The sequence below is a fragment of the Parasteatoda tepidariorum genome, chromosome 1, assembly GCF_982258835.1.
Source record: "Parasteatoda tepidariorum strain Cologne lab strain chromosome 1, Ptep-v5.0, whole genome shotgun sequence".
In the NCBI taxonomy this organism is placed as follows: Eukaryota; Metazoa; Arthropoda; class Arachnida; order Araneae; family Theridiidae; genus Parasteatoda; species Parasteatoda tepidariorum.
The window spans coordinates 128,312,361-128,329,926 of NC_141755.1; the positions used below are offsets into that span (position 1 = coordinate 128,312,361).

Sequence of the window (17,566 nt, forward strand, 5' to 3'; positions counted from 1 at the left end):
GCAGCGACCTCTGAGTTACGAAAATATGAGTTAGCCGGCGGGCAAGTAAATATGCTGAAAATCTTATTTTCTGCGCATAAAATGGCTAAAATAAGAAAAAATGCAGCTGCGTAGTTTGAATTTTCTTGTTTATCTTTGAAAATCTTAAAGAAACATAATTATTTTATTTAACCGGCTGAATTTTCAAAAAAAGCGGTATACTTATAAAAAAAAACTTTCAGAGAATCGGAGTTTTTGATAAAAAGGCTGAAATTCGAGAGACAAAAAGCGGAAAAATCGCATCCCCCGAGTAGGTAACCAAGACAAAACAGATGATATTATTCGTGACTAGCTGGTTGATGCATACAGGTCAATATGAACCTCCTGTTTAGCTGAAGCACGGCCTCCCAACTACTAGGATACTCTTTTCCAGGGTCTCAAACATGCAGTCTCTCATCCCATCAGGGTCCAATTAAACAGGGATAATATAAGTTTTGTAATTGTACTTTAAAACATAATTATTAAGTAAAAAATAATCAACTTGTAGAATGATATAGACAGACACAGTAAATTTGTAAACATTTATTTTCAAACAAGGCTCCATAAGCCCAGATTTCCACAGTTTAAATAAATTTTTCCACAAAAAAGATAAACAAGATTTTTTTTTTATCCACATACATACAAAAATAGGGATTTATCAAAGAGTTTTATCAAAAACTGTCCAATTGTCCAGTTTTTTTCTCATTATATTGCAACTTCAGATTAATAAGATTTTCACCAATACTCCAAAAATGTAAATAAAATAGAAAGATAATCAGTTCCCCCCTTCCTTCAAAATAAAAAAGCTCAGATGGATAACATAAATAATTCATGTGTTATTCAAATAAAAAAATTTCCACAACAATGTTGATTCACAAAAAAATTACTTAGTATTTGCTTGCTAAAAAAATTTACAGAAAACAAAAACCACTTTTACTTCTACATACAAATATTATTCAATGCAATATTTTTTAAAATAATAGCACTTTGGATAATACACATTCAAAAAGAAATTTTTTTTCAATTTTTAATTAAATATTTTGATTTTATACACACATAAATTGTCAATATTTTGTAACATTTATAAAAATGGAAGCATTTATAAATAAATAATATATTTTGATGAAAGATGTATTTAAAAAAAAGTAAATCAAAGAATTGTACTATACAAAAAAAAACATAATAAACATTATTTAATTAAAAAAATTTTCACTATTGCTTAAAATTCTTACAACGCCCTATTTCACTTTAGGTTTCAGATAAATAAAATGCGACTAACAAATTTTTGTAAAAAAAAAAAAAAAAAAAAAAAAAATGAAAATTTCTCAAAATTAATAGAAATAGAAGATTGCTTTTGTTTCTTGCATATAAAAATTCTACAATACAATAATTCCAGTTCATCATGATATATTTATTTTTCTTAGAAAATTGCGAAGATTCTTAGTTTTCTTAAAGAAATGAGTTTCTGAAACATTTACATAAAGAGGACAAAATGAGTCAGAAATAACCATGAGGATAATTGTCCTACTTAATGAAAAGTTTTTGGCACAAAAATTTTAATCTTCACTTACACTATTAAAAAGAAATGTCAGACGAACCTAAAAAAAAAAATTTTTTTTTCTCCTTCTAGCCTACAAAAATCATTTGAAATGAAAAAACAAAAGTAAAAATTTTTGAAGATTTAAAAATATTTCTTGTATGAAATGATATTAACCCAATGGCAGTTTTTCTATACAACTTCGGTTTAGGTTGATTTTTGCATTTAGAAATTTCCTGATATTTTAGAAATTTAGATTTTTCCATTTCTCCTCAATGTAATTCCAGATGTACGGGATTGTACAGGGTGCGTAGCCAAATTATTCAACAAAAAATAAGCACCTTTCAAGCACTTTAAAAAAATATAATAATTAGGCAGGGTTGGTAAGTTTCTAGCAATTAACTGTTTTATCTTGTTTTAACCGTCATGTAAATAAAAAAAAACTTTTGGCATTGTTTTTGACAGTTGTCAAAAATCATGAAATTTTGAATCATGTAAAACAAATGGCATGTTCATACGCTGTGGACTGACAATACCATAACTGGGGTTGAATTAATTGTGAAAACGTTGAACATTACAATGTGAACTGTGTTTTTGCATAATTCGAAGCGAAAATCTACATGGTAAAGGAAAAATCTCATTTTGAAAAAAGGAAAATGAAGCATTTTTTAAAAACACTAAATGAAAAAAGCACCTTTAAGGGCTTTTAAAAAACGAAAATAAGCACATTTAAGCACTTTTTAAAAGCGCTACGCACCCTGTTGTATGAAGAATGAGGTTTTTCCCTTGAAAGGATAATCATGATTTTCTATGCATAGAACAGGCAATAAACAAACACATTTTCATTACTAATAATGGTACATAGTATAGAATCAAAACTGAGATTTACTGTAATTATATACGTTGTAAAAAAAGACAGGCTTTTGGAATCTCACATTCACACAATCAATAGGTTTCAAATTTATACATTTTGGCACATGAGTGCAGAATCTTTTTCTTCTCTTATAAAATCAGTTCATTTATCTTTCTTATTTAAATTGATTAATATAAAAGAGTGTTAGTTTGCATTTTTCTTTTAACATCTTTGGTAAAAGCTACTGGGTTCAACTAAAAGATTAACAGAGCAATAATAGATGACAACAAATATTAACGTAAGAAAAAAAAAATAAGAACAAAAAAAAGTATGCTAAAAAAATCATATCAAAAGGAACACACCGTGAAATATCAAACAAAAGCACAATTACTGACTAAAAACAAGCAATCAAGTAAGAACTACACCGACAGTATTCATAAACAAAAAGATATTAAAATCGTATAAGTTAATGAAGCTCCAGACTGAACTTTTGCTTATTCAAATATGCAGTCAAATTTTTTTTATATTTTATTCACAAAATCTATCCAACTTTATCACAAATTATAGTGTTCTTTAAAAAAAAAATGAAAGCATTTGTTCTTGGAGAGGAGATTTGTAAAAAGCGTTATGAAAAAACAATCGCTATCATTAATCACACATCAAACTTAATAAACAATGTCCCATATTTTAACATTACCATCTTGTCCAGTTGACACTAAAACTGTGTTTTCTAGAAATGCGAGACGTGTAATTTGACTTTGAGGATGTGCTTCTGCAAATAAAAAGTAAAAAAAAATTACTTTGAATCAGAGTATGATTTTTGAGCCTCGTTAATTTTAACAACATTTAAGTGTGAGTTGAATAAATAACAAATAATATCCTAAACATGAGCAAACAATGGTGTCAGCCAGAATTGGAAGAAAAAAAAGTCTTTTGATTAAAACCAGCTTTTTTGGGGGGAGAGGAGGGGTTTAAAACATGTTTTTTGTTGTTCTTCAAATCAGGTTTTCTTCGTTTATTTAAAACAAAATGTTAAATAACATGTTAAGCCCATAATTAAACCATTAAAAAGTATTTAAATATGCATTAATACTTTTATTAAGAATACCAAAAAAGAAAATTCACTTTTGTTCATAAATATGTGAACTTAGCGAATCCGTAGCCCGTGTGTAAATATGTTCATAAATATGTGAATAAAAAAGTACAATATTTTGAATATGCTTATTTATATAATATGCTTAGTTATTAATAATGCAAGCAGATAAGCAATGAATATCTAAATGTGTATGCATGTATGTAAAATTTAATTTTCCTACTTGATAGTTAGCATATATAAAAATGTAATGATTTGCAAAATGTAATAATTTACAAAAATGCCTTTATTTAGCAGTATACATAATGTATTACAGTAGATAAAAATAAACGTTTAATCGTAACATTATATCATTTAAAAAATTACAGAAAATGCATAAGCATTTTTAACAGGCATTATGACTTATTTTTTAAAAATTTGGTTGCATTATTTAAACAACCATTAAAAATTAGCATTATTTAACAATCAGGAATGGCAAATAGTAGGAAAAAATTGGCTCAAAAGAAATAGGCTTCTCCTGACGGAAGAAACTTTTTTAAAAAGAAATATATATCTTAAAACAGTGCAAAACTATAATGTAGTTTAAATAATAGTATGTATTCATTTTAGAGCTACTTACTGTATCATTAGCCAAATATTTCAACAAAAAATAAGCACCTTTTAAGCACTTCAAAATAATGGTATGTATGAATATTTAAATGATGAGGGGTGATTGTGTTACAACGAGAAAAACCCTGAAAATTTTAAGTGCAAAACCTTGATTAACAAGATTTCACTTTTTATACTATTTACATTAAATATTTATTTTTAACTAAAATTCATAATAGAATTACCTATCAATAAAGAATCACTTTATATAGTAATTAATTTAAGAAAACAATTTAGTTCTTACAATAATCACAATATTGGATTTTAAGAAGGCGAAAATACAAAATCTCGTGAATATGAATCGCGATATTGGACTTAACGCAAATATACAAATCGCAATATTGAATTTCTGAGTCGCGTAAATACGAACTGAGATACATGATTTTTAGATTCCTTGAATACGAATAACAACATTGGATTTTAAACCAGCGTGAAAATGAATCGTGATATCAATTTCAAAAATGTGTAAATACAAATTGCAATATTACATTTCTAAATCACGTAAATATGATTCACAACTAGTAACTTTTAAACTAGGTAAATATGAAAATCAATGATTGATATTAAAATCGCTTGAATATAAATTGCGATATTTGCAGATTCCAATATAGTTTCAAATATTAAAAATCTGACAAACCAAAAAAAAAAAAAAAAAAATTTCAAAATTGCAGAAGCGTCATGTTTATGAAAACGTTAGGGCAACGCTATTTGGCGAAGGTTTCTAAATTTAAATTTTAAATTGTAGAGTTTAATTCTTACTTTAAATTTTTGATTGCGGCAAAAATTTCGTTTGAATAGGTCTTGAGATGGATGATACGAAAAATATAGAGACCTAGAGGGATTAGAAAAAAACCTGGAATACAATCACCCCGGAATTCCGGTTTTATTCATCTGTTGAACCTGGAATACAATCACCCCTGGATATAGATTTCAAAATCCTCCATAAAATTAATTAATAAATAAACGAATATTTTTTTTAAAAAAAAAAGTAAACGGGAGAAACTTTTGGTTACTATAATAAATTTAATTTCCTTAAATTAAATTTATTCTTAAAATATTTCATCCACGGGTCATTTTTTGTTTCCTCCATTCTCCTGGAAGAAATAGGTTTCTTCTGGATGAAATGCAAACCTAGTTTAACAAAAATATTTTTGTGGGAAGATGCAGATTTATGTTCATTTTGAAATAATAAAGATTCCCCATTAGCAATTAAACTCAAAATTATAAATCTTTTTTATTTTGTTACTAACTGAAAAAAATTATAACAAAAAATTTAATTATATAAAATACTTTTAAAAAAATCAGGTTTGGTTTTTATAAAAAAAAAATATTTGGTTTAAACCTAATTCTGATTTCAGTTCTATAAACAAGGACCCAAGGATAGATTTCTTAGTTATAACTGGCCAATTTTGAAACTGCCATGTGCTCAATAGCATAGGTCTCATTATATTTCGCTCGAAAGTAGCCAGTTGATGCATCCCCAAAAACCTTATTTTGTTTCCCCCTCCCCTTTAATAAAAAAAAGCAATCCTGTTATCAAACATTTAACAGAAATTACAAAAAAACCAAAAATTTGAGAGATTTAAACAGTTGGGGTTTCGACACCGTAGAATTTCCTCGTTCACAGAACTGGAACTCCAGTAGGCCCATTTTTATGTTATAATACAGCTTTATTCATAGATCATTTACTTAAGAACATAGATCATTTGGACATTTTGGATTCATAGATCATTTGGTCTTGGAAAAAAAATCTAGAAAGGCAAAAAAAAAATTTCATTACGTAATTTGTAATCCGAAGGCCAGCCTACAACTACGCTTTTCTAAAAATATTTTAGAGAGTGGTAGGCAATCAAAAATCATTTCGCCAACTTTTGGAAAGCCTCGTCAGGAAGGAGCTAGAACAAATGGCGTGGCATATAAACTTTCGAATCATGTATGTATAGTGGTGCAGAAAATAAGTTCAAATGAATAATACATAAACTAGAATTAATGACTTACTTTTGATACTTGTGTGTTTTGTAGGTGCTTCTACAGACCATATAATTATATTTGTATCCAGACTACCCGTAGCCAAAAATAATGAATTGGGTGCCCATGACAAAGCGTTGATTCTCGCAGTGTGGAAACACCAATCTTGTGTATGAGCAAGCTTTAAAAAAGATTTTCATAAGTCACAAACAATTCTTTTTCAAATACAACTGAAAATGCTATTCTTTGTCTAAGTAATGAATAGATTAAAATCAGTGATTCTCAAGGTATGGTTTTCCCAGTGTTATTTGAACTTTTAAAAAAAAAAGATTAAATTTAAGGCATTAGTGAAATAAGAACATTGTTGTAAACATTGAAGTATAATATTTTAAGTCAGGAAAGAAGTTCAACCATTATGTAACAAGACTTGCTTGTAGAAGAACAAGTACACTTTAAAACCAGTATTTGTTTCGAACAAAATTGAGTCTCGTATTTTTGTTGTGGCTACGAGATCGGTTAACAGTTAACTTTGTTCATGCATAATAACACAAAATTTCAAAAAAAGCTAAAAAAATTTGGAAAAGGAATTTACGCTGCATACCTTTGAGAGTCACAGATGCAAGGATTAAAAACAAACTTCATTTTTTTTAATCTGTGAAGTTTTACTTAAGTATATACTACTGTGCATACATGTTGATTTCGCAATGCTTCACTGAATCATTGTGTGATTATTTTAAGAGGAATAAACAAAACACGAATCTCGAAAAGATTAGATCCATTTAAGTTACAAACATTTAACCGCTTCCATTACCATTTTTTTTTTTTTTTTGAAAAAAAAAAAAAAAAAAAAAAAAAATCAACATTTTTTTTAATTTTATTAATAAATACAAAGAACTGAAACAAAACATAATGAAAAAATTAAGTACTTTATCGAGAAATGAAGGAATTTAAAAATAGTCTGATTGTTTATCATCGAATATACCTCCAGTGTCAGTGCCAATTACTTACCTTTCTTAAAAAAAAATCAATGAGCAAAAAAACAATTTTATTATAATGTAAGTACTGATATATAATTGTAATAATTATCAGGGCTCGCCAAAGAAGTATCAGAGAATTTTTGCAAATCCGGGTCTTTTTTTTAAAAAATATTTTCAGAATGTTAAAGTTAACGCATTTATGAAACTAATCAGTTTTCCATTTTTAATGATTTCATTGAAATTGAATTGTAAAATTAAGTGCAGAAATTAAGATTTGAAATTTTTTCCGTGTATTTTTCTAAAAAAAAGAGTAAATAAAAAATTTTGAAAATTAATTCAACAAGTTTCTATATTTCACTTCTAGACCAGCAAATGTGTTATATTTACTTTTATGATGAACTTTACACTAAATTATGTCCAGCCAAACTTGTTATTAGAAATTTTATACATGTTACTAAACATTCTGGCGAAAAACATGAACTAATTTTAAAGCAATCAAAAATTGAATAAAAATTAAAAACAGTATATTAAATTGCAATGTTCACTGAATAAAATGATTATTAAAATCTAAGGATCCTTTAGTTGAGAAGATTTGCATTTTTATGTAACTATCTGCTTATCCTAGAGACATAAAAATAATAGCGTAACAATCTAAAACTTTCATCAAAAACCCAGCAAACCCCAGGTTTTTTATGAAAAACCCAGGGTTGGGATTTTTCGAACCCTGTTTCTTACAAATCTGTTTAATTTTTATTACAATCACGAATTTAAAATTTTTTATTGCTTTCTTTAAATTTACATTTACTTATTACACATTGAAATATAATACAAATTTATTTAATTCGTCAAGATTTTAATAAATAGTTGTCATTATGGAATTTAGTTCAAAAATTTTTTTTGATACTTCATTTCTTAGTGTTTTACTCAACTCCTATAAGGAGATGCGTTACCAGTAGAACTGAATTTCTTGAATTCTGTCAATTTTGAAGGTTCGTGTGGGTCTTGGGTATCTTAAAACTGCCCCCTAAAAAAAAGCACTATTTTTTTTCCATGTATCCCAGTATTGTACACACTATTCTTTTCTTTTAGATGGCTTCCCTCTCCTCATTCTAGGCACAAAGCTGAATATATTAATGAAAGAACCAGTCCTCCCCATTTATTTTTGTCTCTCTGAAATGCGCTTTACCCTCGATGAATGATCTAAACAATAAAAGAATGACATTTTGTTTTAAAAAATTGAACCGAAAAATTGTTCCTATCAACTATTGTGATGCTGAAAAATTCAGGACTTTTAAAAACCTTGTACCAAAATTAAGTACTTTAAGGGCCCTTATTTTCCAAAATAAAAATTAAGCAGTTTTTAAGGACCCTGTTTTAAGCGTAAAAATATATAATTTACCATCAGTTAGTTTACCATCCCAAATTATCTCGGGCAAGTGAAAAAAGTTAAATATTAGTCTTTGTATATGTTCATAATCTGAAACATCATCTGCATTACTCGTGAATGCCCTTTTTTTACTCTTTTTTTTTCTATGTGAATTCATCAACCATCGTACAAAACACGGCTGCAGTCCCACAAATAGCAAAACTCCTTAACAAATATTGGCAAACTTCCAATCATAGCAGATTATTATTTTTTGTTTTGCTTTCGGCCGAATAAAAACGTGTTAAAACGAAACGTATGGTCAAATTATTGGAAGCAGTTAAAGAAAAGGCTAAACAATTATTGGCTAAAAACAAAACAATTATTTCATGCAGACAGTTTCTAAGTAGTAAAAAGTTTAAAAATTCTAATTACAGTAATTTAATTACCAGTAATTACTAATAATTTTTGAGAACATAAGTATTTTTGGAGTCATATGCACTTAATCTCATTTTCAACAACTTTCATTGGTTTAAATACTTTTAAAAATCTAAAAACTGGAAGTTACATATAACAAAATTTTAATTTTTTAATCAAATATTTAACTCCTCAAATCTTCAAAAATTGGAGTGAGTGCAACCAAGAGTTATATGCTTATTACAGAGTTGCCACAGAAAAAATGAACAAAATAGTTGCTTTTAGTAGCCTAAAACATGAAAATAGTAGCCAAAAACTAGGAAAATAGTTGCCAAAATAAGAACAAAAATTCATCAAAGATATGACCAAATTTTGTTAATGACTTAAATGTCATTTACTATGATCCAGTCAGTCAAGTTGGTGGCAAATATGATAATTTTTATATAAACATAAATGTTTATATAAATATATATGAAAAGTGATTACTCAAATTCGAAATTCACACATCGTAATATTGTATTAAATTTTTTTTGCAAAAAAATTTTTTTTAAAGATCATGCTGAATTTTGTAGCAATAATCACTGAAAAGGCGATCGAGAAATGAAATAGACTTAAAATGGAGTCTGTGCAGATTGAACGAATTAAAAAGTGAACACTCAAATTTGCAATTCAAAATTTTTAACATTTTTTATTTTTTAAGAAAAAAAAGTTCAGTGTGTTCAGAAACTATCTTGTTTGGTGCACATTTTCCACCCAATTTATGCTTTTAAAAATAAAATAATAATAAAAAAAAACAGCGCTAGGAGTACAGAAAAGTCTCCCAATGGTCTCCTTTTTCTGAAAATAGTTGTTTTTTTAGCCCTGACAAAAACAGTTGCAAATGGTTGCATTTTAGTCGCCTGTGTTATTACAAGTTGTAAATAGTGGAACATTAACATAAGGAGAACTTTTGTTTCTATTTGTTCCTCAAAATGGAATAAAAAATTTCAGAAAAATGATACTCACCTCATAGGTCAAAGCATTGTAGAGGACTACTTTTCGATTAGCATCACTGGCCGCTAGATATTTTCCATTGGGTGAATATTTGACATCTGTTATAGCGCCTGTGTGCTGTAAGGTCGTTTTAGGACTGAAAGTAGGACTCCCATTCAGAGTAGATAGAAAAATATGAACTTTATTATCCTAATGAATACATCTTCATATTAATTATTTTACTTCACCAAGTCATTTTTCAAAAATCATAATTGCCAACACAAATTGGAAAAAATTCAGTAGATTTTACAAAATAATAGAATGATAATTGTTGCACTAAATATTTTACATGTAAGGAATTTTATAGTCATCAAAATAGAAAAACTACAATATTTTTCAGTTATTATTTCACATTAAATGATCTTGAAATGTTATGTATTATGTTTACTATTAATTTTGAATAGTAATAGGAATTTAATTCAAAGATTGTTAGTTGAATTTTGTAAATGAGGCACGCTTTATTATGTATTAGTGACACTTGTTAAAATATTCAAGCAAGCGATAATCTAAAAAAGGGATTTTTTTGAGGAAACTCAATCAATGTTAGAGAATTTTCTAAAATGTACAAAAGCCTGGAGAATTTTTATTAAACTGGGAAAATTCAGTAGCCTACTGGAAAATCCAGTAGGGTCGGCAGCTATGTAAGATGTTTTTAAAGTTCCAACTTTGTGTTATAAAATTGTCCACCAGCTGCAAAGTTTTAAATGACACCATAGAGTATTTCGAAAGTCCCAAAATTTTGAACAATTTGCATCTAGAATTTTCAATTTACAAGAAAAAGAAAGATGAAATTAATTAAAAAATTGATAATTTTCTCTTTTTTTAATCTTATTTTAAAGCATTTGAAATTTTTGTCATAAAACACTTCAACAATTATGCCTTTAAATTATTTAAAATATACCTAATGCCCATATATATTGGAGAGTTTCTGTTTGTTCTTTAATATACTTATGAAACTAACTTGTAGAAAAAAAAACTTAGACAAAACCGGGTAAGTGGATAAAATCCGGACTCGGCATTTGACCTGTTTTCCATTCATCAGAAATCACATAAAACAAGTTGCAGACAAGCATCCTATAATTAGGATGCAGATGAAAAACAGAGTAAGCTATTTGTATGTCAACTCCAACAAGATGTTCAGAAAGTAAAGTTATTTTTTGATAATTCGTTCTTCAAAAAAGATGATCTGTGGTTTGCAGTTAGTAAGAGTTAGCTATTTTAAACTACAACTTAATATAAAAGGACTCACTAAGAGGCATTTTATATTACAAACATACCCGGTTAAGAGTCAATCTGCAGCACTATCCTTAACAAAAGAAAAAAAAATCAAATTTGTGTGCGGTTTTAACACAGTCAGGCAAAGATTATTAGTATAAGAATTACGCTTAAACTATGTTCTAAGCTTATTCTATATATCCCTCTGGCAGGAGTTTTTTAGGGCTTTATGGGACTCTCTGGCACTAATATCTTTCTTCAAGATATTTATAATAATAGCAAACATATATGTTACTCATTGAATATAACAAAAGTGCTATGCTTACGAAATAATATTCATAATTTCTTTTAATTGAACATGTAATAATTTTTTATTCTAATAATATGGGCGATATTATCGCATTTTGTTGGTTGATGCACAAATTATTTTCTTCTTCGAATTTTGTAAATAATCATTGCAATAAAATATATAATTAAAAATCATGATATCCACAGTAGTAATACGGGAAGAAAAAAAAAAGATAGACTACGAAATCACTTAAATCGGACTCCTTGAATGCGTGTTTTGAGTTTAGCTGTTGTAATAAATAATATCGTATAAAAACTAACAGATTTAAAAACTATGGAGAAGTCAATAGCAATAACTGCCAAAAATTTGATAGAATTATTGCCTTAAAAAGTAAATACTCAAATGCACCATTCCAATTTTCCATATTGCTTGAAATATATCTGGGTATTTAAAATCCACGTGAAAATCAATATCAATAACTGCCGAATATGCAATCGAAACATCACGTCGATTTACCATACTATCGGCACATATCGAGTCCGCCAAAAAGTTATTATCTAAATGTATAATTCAAATATTATGTGTAAATTTCTGAAAAAAAAAAAACAATAAATAAATAACGGTAAATCTGCCACGGGGGTCAGGCAAAGATTATTATTGTAAAAATTAAGCTTAATAATATATATACATATATATTGAATTTAAAAATTCGCAAAATCTAAATATAATAAAATTATACACAAAGACTTTGTTGTTGTTTAATTTAATTTTATACAACCATACTTTAGCGTAGCCAAAAAAGAAAAAGAAAAAACAGATACCCAAAAAAGAAATCAGAAAGAATGAATGAACTTGCAGATGATATTAAAATAAAATCTTCTCATTTTAAAGGAAAAAAATTAATAAAATTGCAATATTTTTCCCATTTGTGCTTTTTTTTAGGTTTCTTCAAATGAAATTCATTACTATACCGGTACAGGTACTTTGCAGACAAATAAAACAGAAAAGCGAGTGTTATCGATATTAAATTTTAAGAAAAAGGAAAATTCTTTGCCACTTTTCACAAATGAAGATGAAAAAACCTATTATCTTTTTCATCTTTAATTTTTACTAGTTCACAATTTTTTCACCATAAAAAACAAAAAAAAAAAAAAAATCAAGCTATCTTCAGATGCTGTCATAATCCTCAACCACTGAGAAATAAGGCTGTTGAGATCACCAAGGTCTTTTAGTGACGTCACAAGCAGTGGTGTAGAGCTGATAAACCGCCAATTTCAAATATTTATCATTCATTGAACAACAGTTCTGTTTGTCCGTCGGATAAACCATTATCAAAAATATATATAGCATTATTTTACAGCTTTCAACAATGCCATATACATGTGTAACTCCAAAATGCAAAGGGAACTACAAAAATGGGCCTAAAGTATAAGTTTAAGCTTCCGAAAAGTGAGGAAATGAAACGAAAATGAATTAATTCTATTAAACGAGACAGTTATGAAATAACTGTTAATAGTCGAGTATTTTTTATTTATTTTTTATATTTTAATGTTAGTTTTTGCAGACTTTTTAATGACATAATAAAAGAAGTTGTGTTTAAGAATTGCAATGTTTTAGGCATTGTTTATTGTAAATGAATATTAGAATATAAAACTAGCAAAGCATTTGTACTTTTGCAAAACTTTTAGACGTGAAATAAAACAAATTCAAACATCATTTGTCTTGTTTAAACATATAAACAAATATCAGATGTCATTTAAGAGTTAAATTTTTTATTATTTAAAAAACTAGTAAAAAAAGTTTTAGTTATATTTTTAAAAGAAAGAAAAATTAATAACAATGTTGATTGGCACTTGAAACTTATTTATTCTTCTATGGATAGCTTACAATCATATGAGTAAAATTTCAGAAGTATTCATACTTGAAAGCAAAAAAACTCCGATGCATTAAATCATATTAATAAAAAAGGAATTTAATTCATTGTTAATTTCAATTTTTGTACCTTATAATTTAAATGAATATCAATGAAACTCTTGTTCATGTGGTATGAATAAATTTTGAGTTTACTCCAGATTAAATAAGCTATTCTCATTTTATTCCCATTTTTATGTTTATCTCATAAGTCTGGAAGAGTTTAGATAAACAAGCTTCAAAATAATAACATAAGTTTATACACATGTATGCATATTCATTCAAATGTATCTTATTAAGTAACAGGAAAATGATTTTATTAAATGCTTTTATATTCTTTCTACAATAATATTTTCTTTATAAAAATTATCATTTAACAAAAACTTTTAGAAAATTTCAAATGAAGTTCATAAAAAATATTCAATATTTTCTTGTCTTTTACAGTACATAATTTTTTTAATTATTGAACAATTTTTGCACCAGAATATTATACCAATAATTTTCTAGGGTAATCTCTATTTTGGAATATATTTTTAACAAATCCTATAGAAAGATTGTCGTCAATAAATTAATGTTAGAAAACCTTTTTATAATTAACAAAAAATAAAAAATAAAGTTTTCTTTTAGAAAATAATGAAAACTATTTTAAAGTTTTACAATCTTAAGGATCGAAATACTTTGATAAATTATTTTGTCCCGATTTAATATTACATGTGTTGCTTATTTGTAAATAATTGCAGTGTTCATGTTTAGATTATTTCCACTTGGAATTTAAATGTATATAATATGATTCAGAAAAAAACTCGAACCTATTTTAAAATAAAAAATTTTATGAATGTGCCAATAAAATTATAATTTCTTTATTTGTCTCTTTTTGCCAAGATATAACATACTTTTATTTGTCTCTTATTCGTTTCCTTATTAAAATGTATCATTTCTTATTTTCAAATGTATGATTAAATCTAATATTTGATTACATATTAGAAAATAATAAATTATACGCTTAAATAAGGCTTATTCTTTTAATATTAAAAATAGTTATGATAAAACAAAATTTAAAATTAAAAGAAAAAAATTCTTATTTCTATTATGAAATACACATAAAATTGCTTCACGAAAAGCATCGAACATGCAGAGCCTGACAAGGGCAGGGTCTGTATCCAGTCAGTATCATCCAGTAACTGGACAAATGCTTCAAGCCAAAGCTGATGAATTTGCTGAGCGATTTTGGGAGACTACTTTTATGAGCTCGAATGGAGGGTTAAACAGGTTTAAAAAGCGGGATAACATAAATCGTGGAAAAATTATCCGAGAGTCGGGAAGTGTTTCCATATCTGATGTGGAGGATTGCTCATCAGCTAAAGATTACTTATGTTTTTTTTTTTTTTTTTGTACGCAAGATGAAGACGAATAAAAAATAAAAGCTTAACACTTTTGTTACTACGTATTATTTTAGAGTCATCTTTGTATTTCGTTTCATGGGTTATTTATTTAAATAATGTGTCATAAAAGGGGGGGGGGGAGTTTGGAACCATTAGTTAAAATTGTAAGCGGAACGGATGCAGTGCAGAACTAAAATTTCGGTCCCTCGAAGGTTCACTACAGCTGGCATTAACTTTTATTTGAGTTTTTTCTTTTTAAAACAGTATTAATACTTGTTGGGAACGTCTTAAAAGAGACACACAATGCGTAACTTTCTATGAGGAACTATTTTTTCGTTTGAAAGTTACGAGAAATTTAATCCTACTCAATGTAAAAACAGTTATCGATGACAAAGAGTTAACACTACAGTTTTGAAAATAACATTAAAAGTAAGAAGAAATACATACCCTAGCACCTCCTACGGCCACATCAGATTCAGTTGGATGCTTTGATATAGCAGAACCCTCAAAGTCTATTGGATAACTACTGATCTTTCTGCTGTTTTGAACAACTGAAATCTAACAAAAACAATAAACATAGCTTCTAGTTAAATGAATGCACAAATATTGGAAGAAGAAAAAAATATTACAAAATACCTCATTAAGACAAGCTACGAATACATAGCCTTCACTAACCGCCACTGCTCTAGGTTGGGAATCAAATTTAATTGTTTCAGGCCTAGGAAGAGAAAAACATTTTGATTCCTTTATAATGGATCGAAAGCTTCCACAATTTTTAGATTTATAACAAAATAATCAGGTTGAGCCACGATGGCTGAGGGGATAGAGCTTTGCCTTCCAATGAGGCGAATCGGGTTCGAATCCCAGTCGATCGAATTCCGCATCCGGCTTGCACTGACCGCAGTGCTGACGCGCAATATCCTCAGCGGTAGACGGATCATGGGTTAGACTCCCCTTGCCATCAGGCTAACCGTGGGAGTTTCTCGTGGTCTTCCTCTCCATGCAACACAAATGTGGGTTAGCTCCATCAAAAAAGTCCTCCACGAAGGCAAATTTCTCCAAATCCTCGATCCAGGAGTTCCCTTGTCTTCTGGATTGGGTTAAAAATTACAAGGCTATGGAGTTGAACATTAGTAGTCGTAAACCCATAAAATTGGGTTGGCTGTTCAACATTGGTTATAATATTATAATAATAACATAAAATAATCAGGTTGAGCTGTGGGGGCTCAGGAGATAGAGCGTTCAAGCGTTTAAAAAAAAAACTTTAACTTTCTCACGAGTTTCATCAGGGTGCATAGCCAAATCTTTCAACAAAAAAAAGCACCTCTTAAGTACTTTTTAAGCACTCAAAGAATATTTTTAAGCACTATATAAATTAATAAAATTCTAAATAATTTTTAAAGACTTTACACAATCCTGCTAAAATATTTACTTGCTGACAAAAAACTTTTTTTTTATTATATTACCAACCATAAAAATATGGAAAGGTTTTTAGGTACAATGTCAGAGGGTGGAAAATGAAGCCTGGAATTGAGAATATCTTGCAAAATGCAGAGGAATTGCACACGATAGTGCAAGAATCTCACCGAACCCAGCTCCGTACACGCACATGCTGACTCGCAAGTATTTCATCAAACACATAAAATGATAGACGCTTTCATACGCTGTGTTGTTGAATAAATTGTGAAAATGCTCAAATAGAAGAATGCGAAAACCCCGCTTTTGCATAATACGTGATGAAATACATCGTAAAGAAATAAATCTCATGTTCGAAAAGAGAATATTAAGCACTTTTTTTAAAAAAAAACCAGAAAAAAGCACCTTTACGGGCTTTTATAAAGCGAAAAAAAAAGCACTTTTCAAAAATGCTACGCATCCTGTTTCATAATTTTTGTAACTGGTTATAAATAAGAAAAGCGATCCCTGATGCGGTGAATTCCACTATTTGATGCTATGCCAAAGTTTCTGTTTGTACATCGATGAAAGAAAAGAGCAAATATGATTCAAAAATATAAAACCAACTTTAAAAGAAAGAGTACTTACAAATATTGATTATCCTCTGCATTGATAAACTTCATGGTGTCATCTAAACTGATGCTGTATATGACATCAGTATCATATGTCATATTTTGAACTTGATTATTATGGCCGATTCCTCCAATCCTATCGTGGTTACCCGATTCCATATCCCAATACAGTAAAATAAGTTAAGAAATACCTAGCTTAGAATATTTTTTAACAACTGATATTAAATAGTTTTTGTAATTCACACTTAATTAGTAAGATCGATTTTTCCAATCGTATGATGGTTATCTGCTACATTTCAGATTTTCAAATTCATGACTTAACAAAGTTACTATTTTCTCTGACAAAAACCCAACAATACATTTAAAAAAGCTTTATAATAACATTAATTGAAATAAGTATAACCAAAACTGTTATACTCTGCATCTTCATATTTAAAGATTTTAAATTTAAGAAAGAGTTGAAGCAGTAAAATAGCTTTAAAAAAATACAAAAGCAAATCTTTTTCCCAGCTGAATTATAGTCTAAAGATACTTTTCTCGTTCATCGGAAAGAAAAGAAATACTCCCGATTTTTTTGTTCTCATTTCGGAATAAAAAAATTTACCGATGACTGGCTTGCTTCAGCTAGAATTTTAAATTGATAAAATTAAAAAAATAAATAATAATAAAAATTCTGAAAACAAAGGAGTTTATAGGATAATTCACTCTAGAAAGGATGTTTTTCCCTTCATTTTTTGAAAATTTTTTAAAGAACATGATAAAAACATTTTATATTTAAATAAAATAGGACTGTGAGTGAGGATTTTGTTACAAATTCAAATATTCGGAACACTATG

General features: G+C 28.1%; 1 protein-coding gene across 1 annotated transcript in view; it reads right to left on the minus strand.

Annotated features, from left to right (window-relative positions):
* Nucleotides 1–546: 546 nt before the first annotated feature.
* Nucleotides 547–17,566, minus strand: part of flr (actin-interacting protein 1 flr) — a 49,236-nt gene continuing 32,216 nt past the window's right edge. The window contains exons 11-16 of the mRNA XM_087152610.1: nucleotides 16,747–16,900; nucleotides 15,340–15,421; nucleotides 15,151–15,261; nucleotides 9,880–10,056; nucleotides 6,148–6,298; nucleotides 547–3,180 (exon numbers count right to left, since the gene is read on the minus strand). Of these exons, the coding sequence (XP_087008736.1) occupies nucleotides 3,074–3,180; nucleotides 6,148–6,298; nucleotides 9,880–10,056; nucleotides 15,151–15,261; nucleotides 15,340–15,421; nucleotides 16,747–16,900 (782 nt within the window). The 3' untranslated portion in view covers nucleotides 547–3,073. The remainder of the gene's footprint in view (nucleotides 3,181–6,147; nucleotides 6,299–9,879; nucleotides 10,057–15,150; nucleotides 15,262–15,339; nucleotides 15,422–16,746; nucleotides 16,901–17,566) is intronic.